The sequence below is a fragment of the Heliconius melpomene genome, chromosome 13 (assembly GCF_056956725.1).
Source record: "Heliconius melpomene rosina isolate 202511_hmr_F chromosome 13, ASM5695672v1, whole genome shotgun sequence".
Classification (NCBI taxonomy): Eukaryota; Metazoa; Arthropoda; class Insecta; order Lepidoptera; family Nymphalidae; genus Heliconius; species Heliconius melpomene.
In genome coordinates, this window is record NC_140401.1 from 4,923,922 (window position 1) to 4,940,400 (window position 16,479).

The 16,479-nt window shown below is 33.1% G+C and overlaps 2 protein-coding genes across 4 annotated transcripts in view; one reads left to right on the forward strand and one right to left on the reverse strand.

Moving 5' to 3' along the window:
* Window positions 1-3,763: 3,763 nt before the first annotated feature.
* Window positions 3,764-16,479, forward strand: part of Syn (synapsin) — a gene marked incomplete at its 5' end in the record, with an annotated part of 58,650 nt that continues 45,934 nt past the window's right edge. Inside the window, 8 exons of the mRNA XM_085196269.1 lie at window positions 3,764-3,773; window positions 4,429-4,555; window positions 5,741-5,877; window positions 6,086-6,304; window positions 6,630-6,790; window positions 7,420-7,505; window positions 7,847-7,973; window positions 9,371-9,475. Of these exons, the coding sequence (XP_085052395.1) occupies window positions 3,764-3,773; window positions 4,429-4,555; window positions 5,741-5,877; window positions 6,086-6,304; window positions 6,630-6,790; window positions 7,420-7,505; window positions 7,847-7,973; window positions 9,371-9,475 (972 nt within the window). The remainder of the gene's footprint in view (window positions 3,774-4,428; window positions 4,556-5,740; window positions 5,878-6,085; window positions 6,305-6,629; window positions 6,791-7,419; window positions 7,506-7,846; window positions 7,974-9,370; window positions 9,476-16,479) is intronic.
* Timp (Tissue inhibitor of metalloproteases) overlaps window positions 9,533-16,479 on the reverse strand; it is a 39,260-nt gene continuing 32,313 nt past the window's right edge. For all 3 annotated transcript variants that reach the window (XM_085195475.1, XM_085195473.1, XM_085195474.1), the window contains 6 exons: window positions 15,194-15,317; window positions 12,082-12,164; window positions 11,869-11,977; window positions 11,630-11,751; window positions 10,526-10,644; window positions 9,533-10,144 (listed from right to left, as the gene is read on the reverse strand). In XM_085195475.1, coding sequence (XP_085051601.1) covers window positions 10,087-10,144; window positions 10,526-10,644; window positions 11,630-11,751; window positions 11,869-11,977; window positions 12,082-12,164; window positions 15,194-15,305 — 603 coding nt within the window. In that variant the 5' untranslated portion in view covers window positions 15,306-15,317 and the 3' untranslated portion in view covers window positions 9,533-10,086. The remainder of the gene's footprint in view (window positions 10,145-10,525; window positions 10,645-11,629; window positions 11,752-11,868; window positions 11,978-12,081; window positions 12,165-15,193; window positions 15,318-16,479) is intronic.

Genomic DNA, 16,479 nt, shown 5'->3' on the forward strand with positions numbered 1-16,479 from the left:
TCATGTCAAACAAGATACTGTGGCACCAATTCTCTAGTATTTTTCAGTTTTGAAACCTACCTTTTTTCAGCACAGTAATATTCAGTTCAAACCGTCACTTACTAAACTGACTCTGGAATAGCAAGTCGTAATGTATCACTTTATTTATTATATTAGTAGTTTAAAAGACCTCGTGGTGCGTGTTTAAACGTTTTTTAGTAATACTAAGTATAAAGCGTGTTAAACCTTATTGATCGTCTGACAAAAAAAGTGTTATGCTTATATATTATTATAACGCCCCAAAGCTTTCATGTAACATTTGCGTAGAGAAAAAAGTATAATAAGTTTTTATAGTATTTGAAGAGGACAAATTTCAAACATATATAATTTAGAAAAACATGATATTTATGAGCTTTACGCTGTACGAGTATACCACCAGTAGGGTAGGCAAAACGAACGTAATGTTAAGACACTCTGTTCCTCACTTTCTTCCGAACTTTTTACCAGTTACTTAACAGAATGAAGAAATGAAAATATTAATAAATAATAATTCATTCCCACGAGTGGGAATCGAACTCTCAACCGTCGCACTTACAGCAACATGCTTGTGGCACTACATCACGACGGCCTCAATTAATATAGTAAAGCATTATATATTTACGTACGTATCTTTAAAAAGAAAAATATATAATGACTATATTTGTCCTTATATTTACAATTTTCTCCCCAAAATACAATAAATAATAAATTATCTGACTATTGTTTGCTTCTGATTGTATATTTATTGTATTTTACTCATGGGACATAAAGTGGTAACACAGAATATAGGTAAAGTCAGAAGTCGTTGTTAAAGTATTAAAAAAGGCTGATTCCTACTTATTTAGGCCTTGTAGATTAGTGTAAATTTGCTAACAGAATATTAAGCAAATTCACAGGAGGAACAATTTTTTTTTTAAAAACTATGAGTATTATACTATAATGTTATACGTTAGAAGGTTTTTACGTTCGTATATTACCATACATTACAATAGTATGGTGCTGTCGAGATCTGATGATAGAGGCGGAAGGTGCGAAATCCTGCCATATCCATTTAGTAAATGCTACAGCTGACCACACTAACAAAGCGTCTTTTTAATTTGTTAAACTAATAATTCATTCAACTATGCTTAGAGAAAAAAAATATTATATTTGTTATCTTTTGCCTTTGGTTATTACTTATACTTTATACTGATGCTTTAAAAACCTAAAATAAGGCTTTGAGTAAATAGTAGGTATTTTCCTTTCAAATGAGATGATTGTGTGCCACATCTTCATCGCTGAACAACAAATCGATTCTTCCATGGCGGGACGTCACAAAATTGGCATTACTCCAGGAGATGACTGGCGCTTTAAATTCTGGCAAATTCAGTTTAAAATCTTTGGATATATATGGATTTTATACTAGTAGAGACGTTTTTAACAAGTTTTACTTAATACCTCTGCTTCTATATACCTATATGTGGTGAGGTGTACGTAGTTTTTTAAAATTATCGTATAAGAATTAACAAATCAAATAAATATAAAATTTGTCCAGTACTACTAATTTTAAGTAAATACAAAGTAAAGCAAAAGAAATAGTAAAATTAACTAATATATGTAGCTTAAAAAATAGAATGTTGAAAGCAATAATATGCTTAATGCTATTAAAATCTTACATTAAAATGAATCGCATGTTCTCTATTTTCTGACATAGCCTTTTGTTAACCCTACTTAATAAACGACTTTCGCGTGGTTATAATAGTTTGATAAATTGAAAGCCTGAAAATGACTACCTGTTCGTAGCTTGATTAGAAAAATAGTTCCCGTGACACGAAAGTTATTTTTTCATATAAAATATTCCAATTTGTTGCTCGCTTTTTAAGCAATAGGATCAAAGTACACTTATAATATAAATCATTTCTATTTTAATACGGGGCTATTACATTTTATGTCCTATCTTTTCAGATTTATAGTACACCCTTTACGACCACTAAGACCGCCCGGCTACCATTAAACAAAAGAAAAAACACTAGCTAAACAACACGACCCTAAGGTTTTTATGATTTAAATACTACCCTTTGTATATTAAATCTTTTAGTTTGTGCTTTTACGAATTTATATTCTAAACTGCAATTTGTAGCTTTTGTAGTATAATTATTTCTTTTCATATATATTTTATTAATGGTGCATCAATTACTATTTATTTATCTCTGTTCTTGAGTAAAGTCTAGACCGCTATGTTAATTTTCATTATTATGTCGTATTTTTATTAATTTACGTTATTTACAGTTTAGTTACTTAATTAACTTATATTAATATTGAAAGTGATTGGTAAAACAATATTATTATATTGTGGTTGAGGAGAATACGTTAAAAATTCTTGCTTTTTAAAAATATTTTTCTAGTCTGTGGATCATCAGTTAATAAAAAGTACTACTGTGCCAATTAAAATTAAGCACTATCAGATATGGCTTCTTTATACTCGTATAAGTGAGCTTCTAAAGTATATTTTTTATTCCATAAATAGATCGAGGTCAAGTGTCAACTTGACAATAGAAGCCATTGGGCATGCATGATATTCTATTTTCAATTTATCTCGCTTTTTTGACAGTTTACAGAATAAAATTAATTAAGTATTTATCTATATATTTAGCTATATTCTTATTAAACTTAAATTTATTTTAAAATAGTTACATTTTTGCCGAAAACAAGTTTTTATATCGTATTCTGTGCATAGATTTGGGGTAAGTGTGAACTTGAGAATGGAAGTCAATGGGGCTGAAATAGGTAGGTCTATGGCGTAGGGATGCAACGTGTGACGACACGGGTCGTTGGCTGGCAGCCAAATGTATCTATGTCGACAATTTAAATTAAAAAATATGGCTCTTTAGCAGTTTAATTACACGCAAAATATAGAGGCCTAAGCGTTTTATTATTAAATATTATGCTTTTAAAAGTTAATTAGTTTTATATTTTTTGTAAATTTTATAATCTATCACTATCACTATATAAATCTGTAGTAAAATGTAATATGGCTGTATATTGAGGTACAGATGACTTAAAATTTGTATTAAATTTTCTGTAGACATGAAATAAACTATGTTGAGCAATGTAACATGAACATCTATTACTTACTTGTGGGATCGTCTATACCGAAAGTTTCATGTCACGCAAACTGTAGCCGAAATATTAACGCTTTGTGCTTTAATATAACTAAAGTTTTCGTTATGTACAAAGTTCTGAAGAATTTTGTGCGAATAGTATTAAATTTATAAATAGTTTTTCATAATGTCTACCTTTACAGACACATATTATGTTTAATGCACACATCTAGGTTAAACAAAATGAATAATTAACAATTAAATAATAATTTTTCTTGCATTTTATGCTGAATTCAGGAGGCATATCTTGTTGAGAGGCGGAACTCAACTATTATATTAAATATCAAGTGAGAATCGAACCCACAGCCTGTCGCGTTTATAGCCTTTCTGCCCTTGCACCACGTCTGGCCTCAATTAAATTACATTTTATTCTTATTGATTCTTTTGAACCTACTTAAGTACTGATTACTAATGGAAAAGTATAAATATATAATCTTTTAAGAAGTAATACAACCAGCCAACTGTAATTTATTTCTTGTGAAAATAAAATTGAGTGGTGAAAAGAAATTTAATAACCATTTTTTGTTGGCAGGAACCTTTATCGTACTCGACGTTATCGGCAGCCAGTGTTCGTTCCAATACTATCGAGTTGCACTTGCGGGTGAATATCCCGAGGTAAGTTGAAACACAATTTAATTTCCTTTTATATTTCCGATGCTACATTCTATCGAGCAACACTGCACTGACGCTGTGGCCGGATTCAATAATTTATAGAGACGTATATTAAATAAGCAGTACTTGTACAATAGAATATACTTTTATTAAATTAGTAAATCAATTTTACATTTTTAAATATTATACTACTACTATATTAATAAAATACTGGCGGACGCGCGCAGCTTCGCCTGCTTATTTGCACTCTCGGGGGTGAATTCTAATAAACCACGAAATGTGTTCGTGTTCAATGAAATATTTCTGACAGTGTGAATTTCAAATTTCATAAAAATTGGTGCCGATTTCATTTTTTCCATACAAACTTTCAATCCGTATTTCGTCCCTTTAGGGTTAAAATTTCTCAAAATCCCTTCTTAGTGGATGTCCAGATTACGAAAGTAAATATCTGTCCAAATTTCACTTTTCTACCATCAGCGGTTTTGGCTGTGCGTGCGTCTTATCTCAGTCAGTGAGGACAAGTCCTTTTATATAAATAGATTATTCGTTTGTTAATTTATCAACAAAATAAATTTCACTATTTTATTTTTATTTTTCCAATAAATAATAGATCTGTTTAAACAGACTTTAGTAATAATAAGTTTAATGGTTTTCTAAGGAGCGGTCAAAATAGATCGTTCAGGGTGTCCTGGAATCTGTGGCCCGCAGGCCGCGACCACATCAACCCTGTCTTTCTCAAGCTTCCGAAATTCTTTCACCTCCAATGTCAATTACCTGAAAAGAAGGTGAGTTTTGTTTTTAAGTAAAATAATCTGGTGGACCTGAGGAGCTACTTCTCTTGTCCTTGCGTATTACGGTGGCTTCATAAAGAAGCACACTCGTACTTTAATACGCGGCGTTATAATTGGCGTACTTAACTAATGGCTCCTCGGAACCATCTCGCACGCTTTTTCCCTTTTCCTTGGTTGAAATTATGTGTGATATTTATTTTATAATTATTTTTATTTTAGATCTACATGTTATCATTTATTTACATTTTTATATGATCTTATTTGTTATGTAGATTTTTGAAATAAAATGTTAAATAACCAGGGAATTTTCTGCTGCCGAGGAGTTTTTAAACTTAACAGAACTTTATAAAATATTTTTTATTATTATTTAATTATTATTATTATATAGTAATGTGTGTTCATAAATATTATTTGTGTAATTCCGCCTACTGCCGAATTATCAAGTGTATTGCACAGCAGCCCGCTTGATAATGCTTCCTTATTCCGCACTTATTCCACTTCGTCAAACTTACAACTAAAAAGAAATATATTAGCATACAAAGACATATGAGTGTGTTTTTATCTAAAAGGTTATTTTTGCGACGGATTCTCTTATTAGTTGTAAGGACCCATCCCAAGTCATATCCCTTTGCCGCATACAGTGTAACACTCATCTGCTCTCAGATTTAAAAAATACCTGAACAACTTCGTCAATGTTGTGATTTAGAAAAGCCCAAAGAACCTATCATCATCAGTGCATGGTGCTTATATCATTGTGGCAATTACATGTGCTTTAAAATATGAGGTAAGTCGTGTGAGACGATATAACTAGGAATTGTAGTTTTCAGATATTCATTACATTTAATGAATTAAATTTGCTTCTCAATAAGGAACATTGAAGTTTTGCATTTTTAAAATACACAGTACTGTAATCGTGTTAGCAAAACACAATACCTATATTATATTTTCGTTCTAAAAATAACATATAGATACTGAAAGAATATTTAAACAATTATATTTTATACAAACATAAGTGGACGATTAAACAAAAGGTGAAACACACAAAGCTCCTGATTACTCATTACAAACAAACAAGTAGACAGAGGTAGTACTGAGGGCGTCACGAGGGTGAGGGTGAGGGTGTCTACATGTGTGTGTCGGTTTCCCCCCACGTGTCCCTGTCCCGGCGGTGCGGCGTAGCTCAGCGGAGGCGTTGCGCAGATTCAGCTCGGGGGACCTGCAGTCCGAGTGCGATGAGGGCGAGGTGGACCCCTACACTGGCCGACCGGCGACCACCAGCCAGCCTAAGCCGCAGAATCAGAGGCCGGCCTCCCAGGGTGAGTTATCTCATAAATTAATGTCACTACTTATTAGGCATCATTTTTTGGCCTATTATACATAGATGTTGTTATAATTTTGCCTACGTCTAAATCTAACCAATAAAACAAATATAGATACTATAATTAAAAAGAAAGAAAATAAAATATATAGAAAAATTAACAGTAATGTTACATCATTTCTAATCATTTGAGTGTGTATTTTTAGCAACCGGTGGTAGTATCGGCAGTACATCATCGTCACCAGCGCCAAGTGTTGCCAGCACCGGACCCAGTACTGGTACTGGTGGAGACTTGTCCCTTAACCTTCGTGGAGGTTCTAGGGGTACTTCTGCGCCGTCCTCACCGGCGAAGTCCAGAGAATCGTTGCTGCAACGTGTGCAATCACTTACTGGAGCTGCACGGGACCAAGGAGCCAATTTATTAGGTAACATATAAATATTTCAATCTTAATGGAAGAGCAAGTAAAGGATGACATCATATAATATACTACAAATGTTCGGAACTAAAAATGTGAAAATAATATCCCCAACGATCACATTTCCCGGATTACGTCTTTTTGTTTTTTTCATCATTATATTATATGACAAAGTTATCTAATGTATGTTTTTAATATTATATACCAGAAAAACCTCTTTAATCAGTATATTTCTTTAATATTATAACTTTGTTTTGTGAAATTGCTATTTCTTTTGTTTAGGAAACATATTATTTAATTTAAATTTGACCATATAAATCGTATATTAAAACAGGAAGCGTAACATCGGTGGCATCTGTTGGTCGTGGTTACAATAGGGACCGATGTGTAACGTTGCTGGTTGTCGACGATCAGAACACCGACTGGTCCAAGTACTTCCGCGGCCGTCGCTTGCCCGGCGAGTGGGATATACGTGTAGAACAGGCAGAATTCAGAGTAAGTTTTACCATATAAATATATTAGTAAAACAAATAACTGCCATTGATTTAGTACAAATAAGGATTGAATCACGAATTATAATCTACAAAGTGAAACAATTTTCGTAGTACATTAGTGTAATTGCTCGCGTGCTTGTAACTTAATATCTGCGTGTAAAAGCAGCTTAGTTACCGCGATGTAAACACGTTGTTGTCATAAATCTATTCAAATTCAGGAATTACGTTTAATTATTTGGATTCATTAAATAATTTTACTACTTAATTACTATTTTGTAGAAAAATGTTGATATTCATCAAAACATTTGTAACATATGAATAGGCAGTTGATGTGTTTACATAACTCAGCTTTACGCTGTACTCCGCGTGTTTCTGGGTATGCAGAGGGAGACTAGTGTTAAGACACTACGCTACTTTCTGCTCATTTCTGAAGGCATTGCGTGCCTAGTGGCGAAACTCAACGCAAACCGTGTAAATATTTTAAAAGTTTACTATAAAATAAGAAGTAAGAACGAGAAAATAATTTAGGTTTCAAGATTATATAAACCGACGCAATTTCTTACAGCTTAAACCAATATCATTTAAGTAATTTAATGTAGAAGGAAATTGTTGGACTTATATTTTTTATAGGAGTTGTCTGTGACGGCGAGCTCCGACGGCGCTAATGTGTCGATGGCGGTCTACCGCAGCGGAACTAAAGTGACGCGCTGCTTTAAGTAAGTACCTTGGCTCTGTCTATACTTATTTAACATGTTTTTGTAGAACTAAAATCTATAAATAATTCATTATAAATATTTATAGATATATAGAATATTTATAGAAATATTTAGAAGTTGGGTAAATATGAAAAGTAGAAAATAGATTTTTTTAATACTAGGTTATCTCCGCCTTCTTTTCCTAATGCGAAAGGTATTCGGAACTTTCTTTAATAGACGAGGGTTCGACTCTCGCTATGTTGATTTTTTTATATTTTCAAATATGATATTTTCTTATAATCTTTACAAAAACACTTTTAATAATTTTTACATTACTTAATTATTTTTTTTTTTATTCTAAGGCCGGACTTCGTATTGGTGAGGCAGAACGTCCGCGACGCAGGCGCTGACCACCGAGCGCTGCTCCTCGGCCTCAAGTTCGGCGGAGTACCTTCCATTAATAGTCTTAACTCGATCTATCACTTCCAGGTAATGTTTATGGCACGTTTTTACCATAATTTGTTTTGTTAATTTTATATGGCTTAGATTTTTATATAATGACTAACTTATACCTGCGGCTTCGTCCCTTAATCAATCACATCATCTTTCTTTTTCAAATTAGTTGTTTATGCTAGTAAGCAGTAAATTTTTTTTTTCCAACAAAGATGTAATACTAAGCTCTCGATGACTCTTGAAAATATATTTCTGGAAAAACTATGAATTTAAAAAATGATTATCGTACTTTTTAGCCTTTTAGGGACTACTAAGCATCTACTGTCTGTCGGTCCGTCACCAGGCTGCATCTCACGAACTGTGATAGTCAGACAGTTGAAATTTGCACAAATTATGTATTTTTGTTACTGCTATAACAAGAAATACTAACAAGCAGAATAAAATTAATATTTAAGGGGGTTTCCTACAACAAACGTAATGTTATGCTCGTTTTTATAGACAATGGTACGGAACTCTTCACACCCGAGTCCTACTCGTATTAAGCCGGGTTTAAAAAAAAAAAATTCAAAATTCCATACTAAGGTATACCTACAGGGAATGTTTGCGTGGGAGTGCATACAAATTTGCATATGTAAAGGCGTAGCCTTGCTATAAATCAGTCACTTCTATGGTTGCAAATGATATTGTTAAAGTTAGAAAAAGTAGACTAATTTACATAGTCGTAAATTATACGCTGCCCGAGGGAAGGCAAAAATGTTGAACGACCGCTAGTTTAGTTTGGTAGGAGTTTAGTTGTTGGATAAATTATTAGGTACGACATATAGTTTTATAATAAAGTGGAAAATTTAACTTATTTAGTTATTAATTAATATAAAAAATGCATTTAAAAACATTTAATGTTTTTGATAAGATTTTGTTATAAATATTTTCATTATTTTTAAATTATATTATAACCAATGTAAGGTATGTTAAAAATGATAAGAACACTGGTATCTAAAATATTTTTGACTATAAATTTTATTGAATTTTTATTTTTTATAGCTTCACGCTGTGTCTCGGACATAGTAGGGTAGGCAGAGCAAACCTGGGAACCTAGTGTTAAGACACTTTGCCATTTGCCTCGTTACATTTACGAAGAAATAAAGAATATTAAAAAAATCATTTCTTCGAATGGGAATCGAACAACCTGCCACGTTTACAGCCACGCTGTTATTAGCACGCTTGCCCTCGCGCCATGACAGGCGTTAATTAAATTCAATTCCACAATATTTTATGAAAAGGCTCTAAAGTACATATATAGTAGAATAACATTAATGAATTTAAAGTGTTCTACTTTTTATATTTCGGATACTGTAATAATTTTGAGCAGTTGATTAAAAAATATTTATCAATATGCAATATTAAATTTACACTTTTCGATTTTTATTTGTTAGGATCGACCATGGGTCTTCGGGCATTTGTTACAACTGCAGCGGCGTCTAGGCAGAGAGAACTTCCCTCTCATCGAGCAAACTTACTACCATAACCACACTGACATGGTAAGTTTAATTTCCATTTACTTTTTTAATAAGAAAATTAATGATATACACTTAAAATTGGTTTCTTAAGTCTTTAATGTAATTACTTATACAACTAGTTTGTTAATTTACAATATTTAGCTTAAACATAAATATAACTTAAATAAATAATACAAAATAACGTCAATTTTATAATTGTCCAACGAGACAAAACAACAATTTGGGGCCGAACGCCAAATCGTGATATATAACAAATGGTAATGATTCACAGTAAATTCGTTACAATCAAAGTCTTCATACAGTCATAATTTCTTTACATCTCTATCACAAACATCTCATAGCCACACATTTGCTGCCTAATTTAGTCTAAATTATTACTGTTAGACATAGTCGTGACTAGCCAGAACTAACATTCATCCATTAATTTGTTGTTAATAAATGTCCACATTCAAAGTAAAGTCTGCATTATTAATCATATTTAAAACACGCTAGGATGATAATGGTGGCTTAGTAAATCACTGTTTTAACATATTATTAGTAACAATTAAAAGGTAACAGGAATTTCAATGAATTCGAATCGAAATATACAATTTTGTTACGAATAATTAAAGTATTTCGCGTCGTTTGATGAATCAAGTCATGGTGCTATTGAAGTGCTGTTTCTGCAGACATCTTGTGAGGGCTGGGGCCCTGGAACGTAAACCGACATAATATAATCACTGATAAATAACAAAGCAACGGGCTGCACATCAAAGTGAGTCTATATTTAGCATCGGTAACAATATTAATTCTCAACTCTAATGAGATTTGCGAATGCACGCTCTAACGTTAACGTTAAAACGTTATATTTTATTTTCGTATTACTTTTTTTAGATATATTATGTATACAATTACGACATTGAACGTCAAAATTTTTAAGCAACAGTCCAGAAATAAAATAATTATATATTATATATCTAATCTAACTTTAATTAATAACTAATTAGCATAATATATTTTTTTTAAATTATATTTTACTGCTTTGGTGTCATTTAAAAGATTATTATCAGGAGTATAATGTAATATAATTACCTTGTCCAACGGCAACGTCGTTCACGGTCGTGAAGGCAGATGCCGTGTCGTTCGAAACACTCGTCGTAGCCCGTTACACACGTGTTCGGTGATTTTGTACTGCGTCTGTTTACGTGCACCTGGATATTGATACATATAGCTGTAATATACTACTTTATACCATTTCTATACATTACTGTATAAATTGTAATATTTCAATCCCCTGAACGGGAATTGAACCCATAACCGTCGCGTTTACTGCTACTGCCATGTGCCACTGCGCCACGGTGGCCTCAATGTAATTAATAAAAACTTAATATTTAGTAACTAAAAAAAACATAATTTTTATTTCATATAAAAAATATATGAAGAGAAAAAGAAGGAAAATTTCCTCTTTGTTGCTCGATAAGGCAACTGATTCTAATGTGTCTTTGAAAATTTAAATACTATGCTACTTCCAATAACATTTTTTTCCTGTCTCTCTGAAGAGAATACGAAGGTATTATAATATGCCTACAAACCACATGCTGACTGTTCCAAACATGATGCATCATGAGCTTTTGTAAAAAATTAAATAATATAAGCACGTAAAATGAGCAAACCGTATGACTGAACAAGGCCTTCTTTTATTTAAAGTTTTTAAAAGAAAGAAAAAACGCGTGACTCTTTTACGTAAAAGCAACAACACATTTAAACGGATTTGCGGCATTAACTGTTGAGCGAATCTAATAAGCTTCGTTTAGCTTGAGGATCATCTTTCCACTCCCTTTATGTGACCTGCCAGTCTGACACACTCTTCATTTATATTCACGTACGGAAAAAATGTTGGGACAATTTCAAGCATTTTATTTTTCAAATTACCCTCCTTAAGTCGCTATATGGAAATGGGTCCCGGATAGTTAATGCTAACTAACGATTAACATGTGTGGATTCTTGTATTTTTTAATATTATAATAGATATATTACCAAAAACTTTATTTCATATGTAGGTATGTATTAAGATTTAGTTAAAGATTTTTTTTGAATTCGGTTATAAAAAATATTTATAAGAATAACAGATATTTCATTATATTGATACATTAAATTCCTTTTTGATAATATTTGAAGGCAAACGGTGCTACCCACCTTGCATGTGCATCCTTGTTTGTAGAGCAGCCGGAATCCTTTTCGTTGTCGCGGTGTGACTTCACGCCACTTATTTATATATCCACAAAGATCTATATGGGCTTGCAGGTGAACCACACGACCTGAAATAAATAGAATTGGCCGTATAAATATTTATAGTAGTTTTAGTTAACATTGGAAAATGTTTGATCTTCTAATATAAAGGCTCGAACAGACATCAAGAGTTTGCATTATATTACCTGTTATTACATATGTCTCTCTAGGCTGAAGCTTGACGCCGCAAAAGGAATCTCCTGAGGGCGTAAATATCCGCCCTGATTTTAATGCTAACGCTGCCTTCGGGGTTGCCTGTTTAAAAAAAAATCTTATAGAGCATATACTAACACTTTTAAGTAGTACTTATCGCCTAGAAAATTATCTTGGATTATAATTTTTTGAAACATAATACTCACTTTAAATGTGTTTCTGATTTTAACCTTGTAAGTGTCAAGAAAATCACTACCTCTGAATAATTTCTGTACTCGTCCTACGATAACTGTAAATAAAATATATATTATGAGACCTTTCGCTTATAACATGCTATTATATGTAATATCAATTTAGATCAAATTAAGATAGAAGATTTATATCTATTAGGGCTTCTTTGGGCACAGACTATCTAAACCATGATCTTAATTTAATTTTCTATATGTATTATTATTATAAAATAATCCTTGCTTGATTTTAATATTCTGTTTACTTTTTAACCTAAATATGGTTACAACATATATATGTCACCGTAGGATTATAAAAACCGTTAGTTCATAATTTTTTTCGCGATATTGTAATCTATCGACAAATTGTAAACTCTTATAGCGCTGGTCCTGACTGGTCGCGTTTACAGTTTGACAATGTCGGTTACCAAAGTATCGATAGATTACAATTTCAATGGAGAATAATCACAAAATTTAAATTCTAGCTCATCGTATTGTCTTGTAAAAACAAAAAATACGTGTGAAAGAATTATTTTGATACGTCTATTAGTTTTTGAAATATTGTCCTTTAAAGTAAGCGCGCGACGCGAGATTCCGTCGGGCCGTAACCGACTCGGGTGACGTCACAGGTCTTGCAAAACTCGCTCGCTCAGTTCGTGTTCGTTCACTCGCAGTTCGCGCTCTTCTTTAGCTGGCGTTCCACCACAAATTTAGTTTCGTTTAATAAATAATATATAGATATATTTTTAAAATCTTTTTTTTCACAAACATAATGTAATAGCGAGCATTGTATTTTGAGATATTGAAGTTTTGATAGTACTTTGTCAAAAAAACAGTTCTATCTTGCTCGGTTTCATGGCGTGTTGTACCAAAATCTTTAGCTTTGATTATTTTTATTATAGTATCGATACTAGAAGGCTTGAATTTTTTCCAACAACACTTGGCTTGGCTTGAGCGTTACCACAAACTTAATCAGTATTTTAATGGAGAGACTACTCAGAACTTTGATGGGGGCATACAGGAAAAAAAGAAAAGCTCTGCATTAGATTTGCGGCCTTTTTAGTAATTTTTAGATTTGCAGAAGGCCTTTATCTGTGTGCCTCGTCAATGTATTTAGAAAGTATTGTGATCCAAAGGGATCCCTGAGGCCTATATTGAGATTATTAGGTATATGTACGACGATCCCGCTTTGCGATTCGCGATGGTTAGGACTGCTGTTGGCGGCACCAAACCCTTTAGATCACAGTAGGGGATTCACCAATGCTCGGCTCTTAGTTTGTTCTTATTTATTGTAGTGCTGGATACTGTCACGGCTCACATCCAGGACCAGCCTCCATGGCTGAGGGAGCCCGGACTTGAGCACTGTACTTATAGGTCCTGAGCCAGGCGTTAAGTTGGAAAAGTTTCAAGTTTACCTTGGATCCGTTATGCGCTGCCTGGGCCAAATGGTAGGAGGTTACTGGTGTGGTCTGCGACCGCACAATACTACCCAAGCTCAAGGGGCTGATATATAAGAGCATCATCTGACTGGTTCTTTTATACGGCAACGAATGTTGGCCAGTACTATCTCGGCATGCTGAGGATCTTCACGTCACGGAAATGAAGATGCTGAGGTGAATGGGCGGCGTAACGCGGTCTGACCGCATACGCAACACATTCATTCGAGGTGGTAGTCTTGGGGTCCATGACGTAGCGAATAAGCTCCAAGAGTGTGGCCTAAGATGGTATGGCCACGTTGCGCGCCAGTTAGGAACTGTGTCGGATGCTGGTGCCCTCCTATGTCTATCCTGTCCCTGGAGCTAGACCTCCGAACGCCCAAGGATGCGGTGTTTGGATGTCGTGATGCAGGACATGAATACCAATGGTCGAACCACTCAGGACGTAACAGATCGTGTAAAGTGGAGTAGGTTAAGCAGGAAGGCAGACCCTGGCAACATACGGCGGGATTAATGCCAAGAGAAAGAAGACTTGGTTGCAGTTGTTGAAGACTCGTCGCTTCGACGATGTAGCCCATTATAAATGTCATGGTATGTTTACAATCCGTATAAACTTATTGGTTCTTTTCATTGCATTCTAAACTGCAATAATATGGTTTAATACGTGCGCGGTGTTCTGCTGTAATCTACATTTGGTAATCTACGCAATAGCATCATGACCATAACTCTCTCTTGCCGATCTACAATAATCACAATAAAAATATTATTTAGATATACATATATAAAAATATTAAAAATCTACATAAAAGAAAATGTACATCTGCTCAACTTACTGCATGTATTTAGTTATATTATTATTATATTATTTTCACTTATAAAACAATCTTACTACTTTGAACTGGAATAAAAGGTTTGGTACTTTTAACGCAAATAGCGTTACCTACAATATGAAACTAGTTAGGTTAGGTTACATTACTGTTTTAAATAAATAATTTCAAATAAAATAACATAAGATATTATTATCTATCCCTACCCCAAATCGACATAATATTACTAGTTAGACAACAAAACTTATCTTCGCATTTTTACTCCTTGCATTTCTGCGGCGATGAAATCACTATTATTCGATAAGTAATCAGCAACCATAAATCCATCTATTACGGCTAGGTTACCCGATTGCCCTTTTTCGAATCCCTCATCCATTTTAATTAATTGGATTAACACTTTAGCACAGGTAAGTATCAAACAAACAAAGTACTGCGCGAGATCTCCTAACTATCATCGGCGACTAGCGAGTTGCAAGACCTGTGACGTCACCGCCGACCGCGGGACTGTTAGCGGCATTTAAAATTTTTGCAAACTTCAAATGCCTGTAAAATCATAACTACTTGGTTTTTTTTAATGAAACAAAAACTAGTGTATTTGTATACGTAAAAACATTACTGTAACGAACTTTGAAGCATTATTTCATACCTATTACCATTCCTCATTAACGGTAACATAATTTTGTAATATAACTATTTTATAATCTTACGATGACATATACACGTAACACTCATGAGAAATCACGATTTCAATTATTAAAAAAATGGTGAAGATAGAATAGATTAAAATAGAATAAATATATGTAAATTATTATATATTTTTACACTCACCAAAATCACTCTTGCAAAAATGTGTTTGTGGATGATCATGTGAGCAAGAGCAGGCGTCGGTGGCGTGCCAGCTCGCCGCCACAAGCGCCAGCGTCAGCAGCCTGGTCAGCATGTTTCTATAGTTCTGTATAAAGAAAAACGTGATGTTAGCGATATCGTCCTTTGTTTATATTTGATGCGAATAATTAATTTGTATATTTTGTAGCTTCACGCTCTATCCCGCATATAGCAGAGTAGGTAGAGGGAATCTAGAGGTATGACGATCCGTTTCCCACGTCCATTTTTTTCCGTTTCCCGCGTTTCCCGCGTCCATTTTTTTGGGATATCTAAATTTAACGCTATAATATGTGAAACATGTTATAATGTCATTCTCTATTAACGTTATTTTTATTTTTATACATATGTATATGGTAGACATGAACATAAAATATACCATTAGGTACATTTTCTTAAGGAATTGAGAGTTTTAATTGCTTTCGAATTGAATTGAAGTTTAAAATATTAAGTTTAAATTAAATAAAATTAAGATGCAAAAGTAGAAGCTGAAAAAAATACTAAAGTTTATAGAGTAAATTTTTATATTATACATTTGATAATATATACCTACAAGTATTTTTGAACAGTGTAGCAATTTAAGTAAATTGGTAGTCAATATGTCTTTATTAAAATAACATCTTCCAATAAAATTTGGCCGTGAACTTACAAGTTTGCAATAAAATTTCTTATAGCTTTTAAGTGTAGCATATGCGAAGGGAGAAACACCAGTAATATTTTGTTGATGCAAAACAGTGCAGCAAGTAAGACACACTTGTTTACCTGTGGTTGGTCGGCGTAAGCTTTCTAAGCCGCAATTCGAGTACGATAACAAAGAGCTTATGATACTATTTTCGAAGTACATTACGTATAATTATTTATGGAATTATTTTAATACTTTCATAATATTTATAAGTTCATTTATCTTTTATAAAGAAAACATAATGTTATCGGAAAACAAAACTAAAAAAATATGAGTTATTATGTATTTTTACTATTTCGTAAATTCGTATAATAGGAGTAAATGGTAAATAAATGTTGGTACATAATGAAAAAAAATGGAAGTAGGCTTACTCTCCAAGCCAATATACCTACAAAAGAAAATCAAAATATCCCATAATCAATTATCCGTATCCAAATAACAATACGTTCAGGTTAAAATCAAGATTGAGAAGACAATGTCATCATAAAATGGGAAACCAACGATCCAAATCAGAAAATAAATTGCCGATTGTCCATTATGCACGAATATA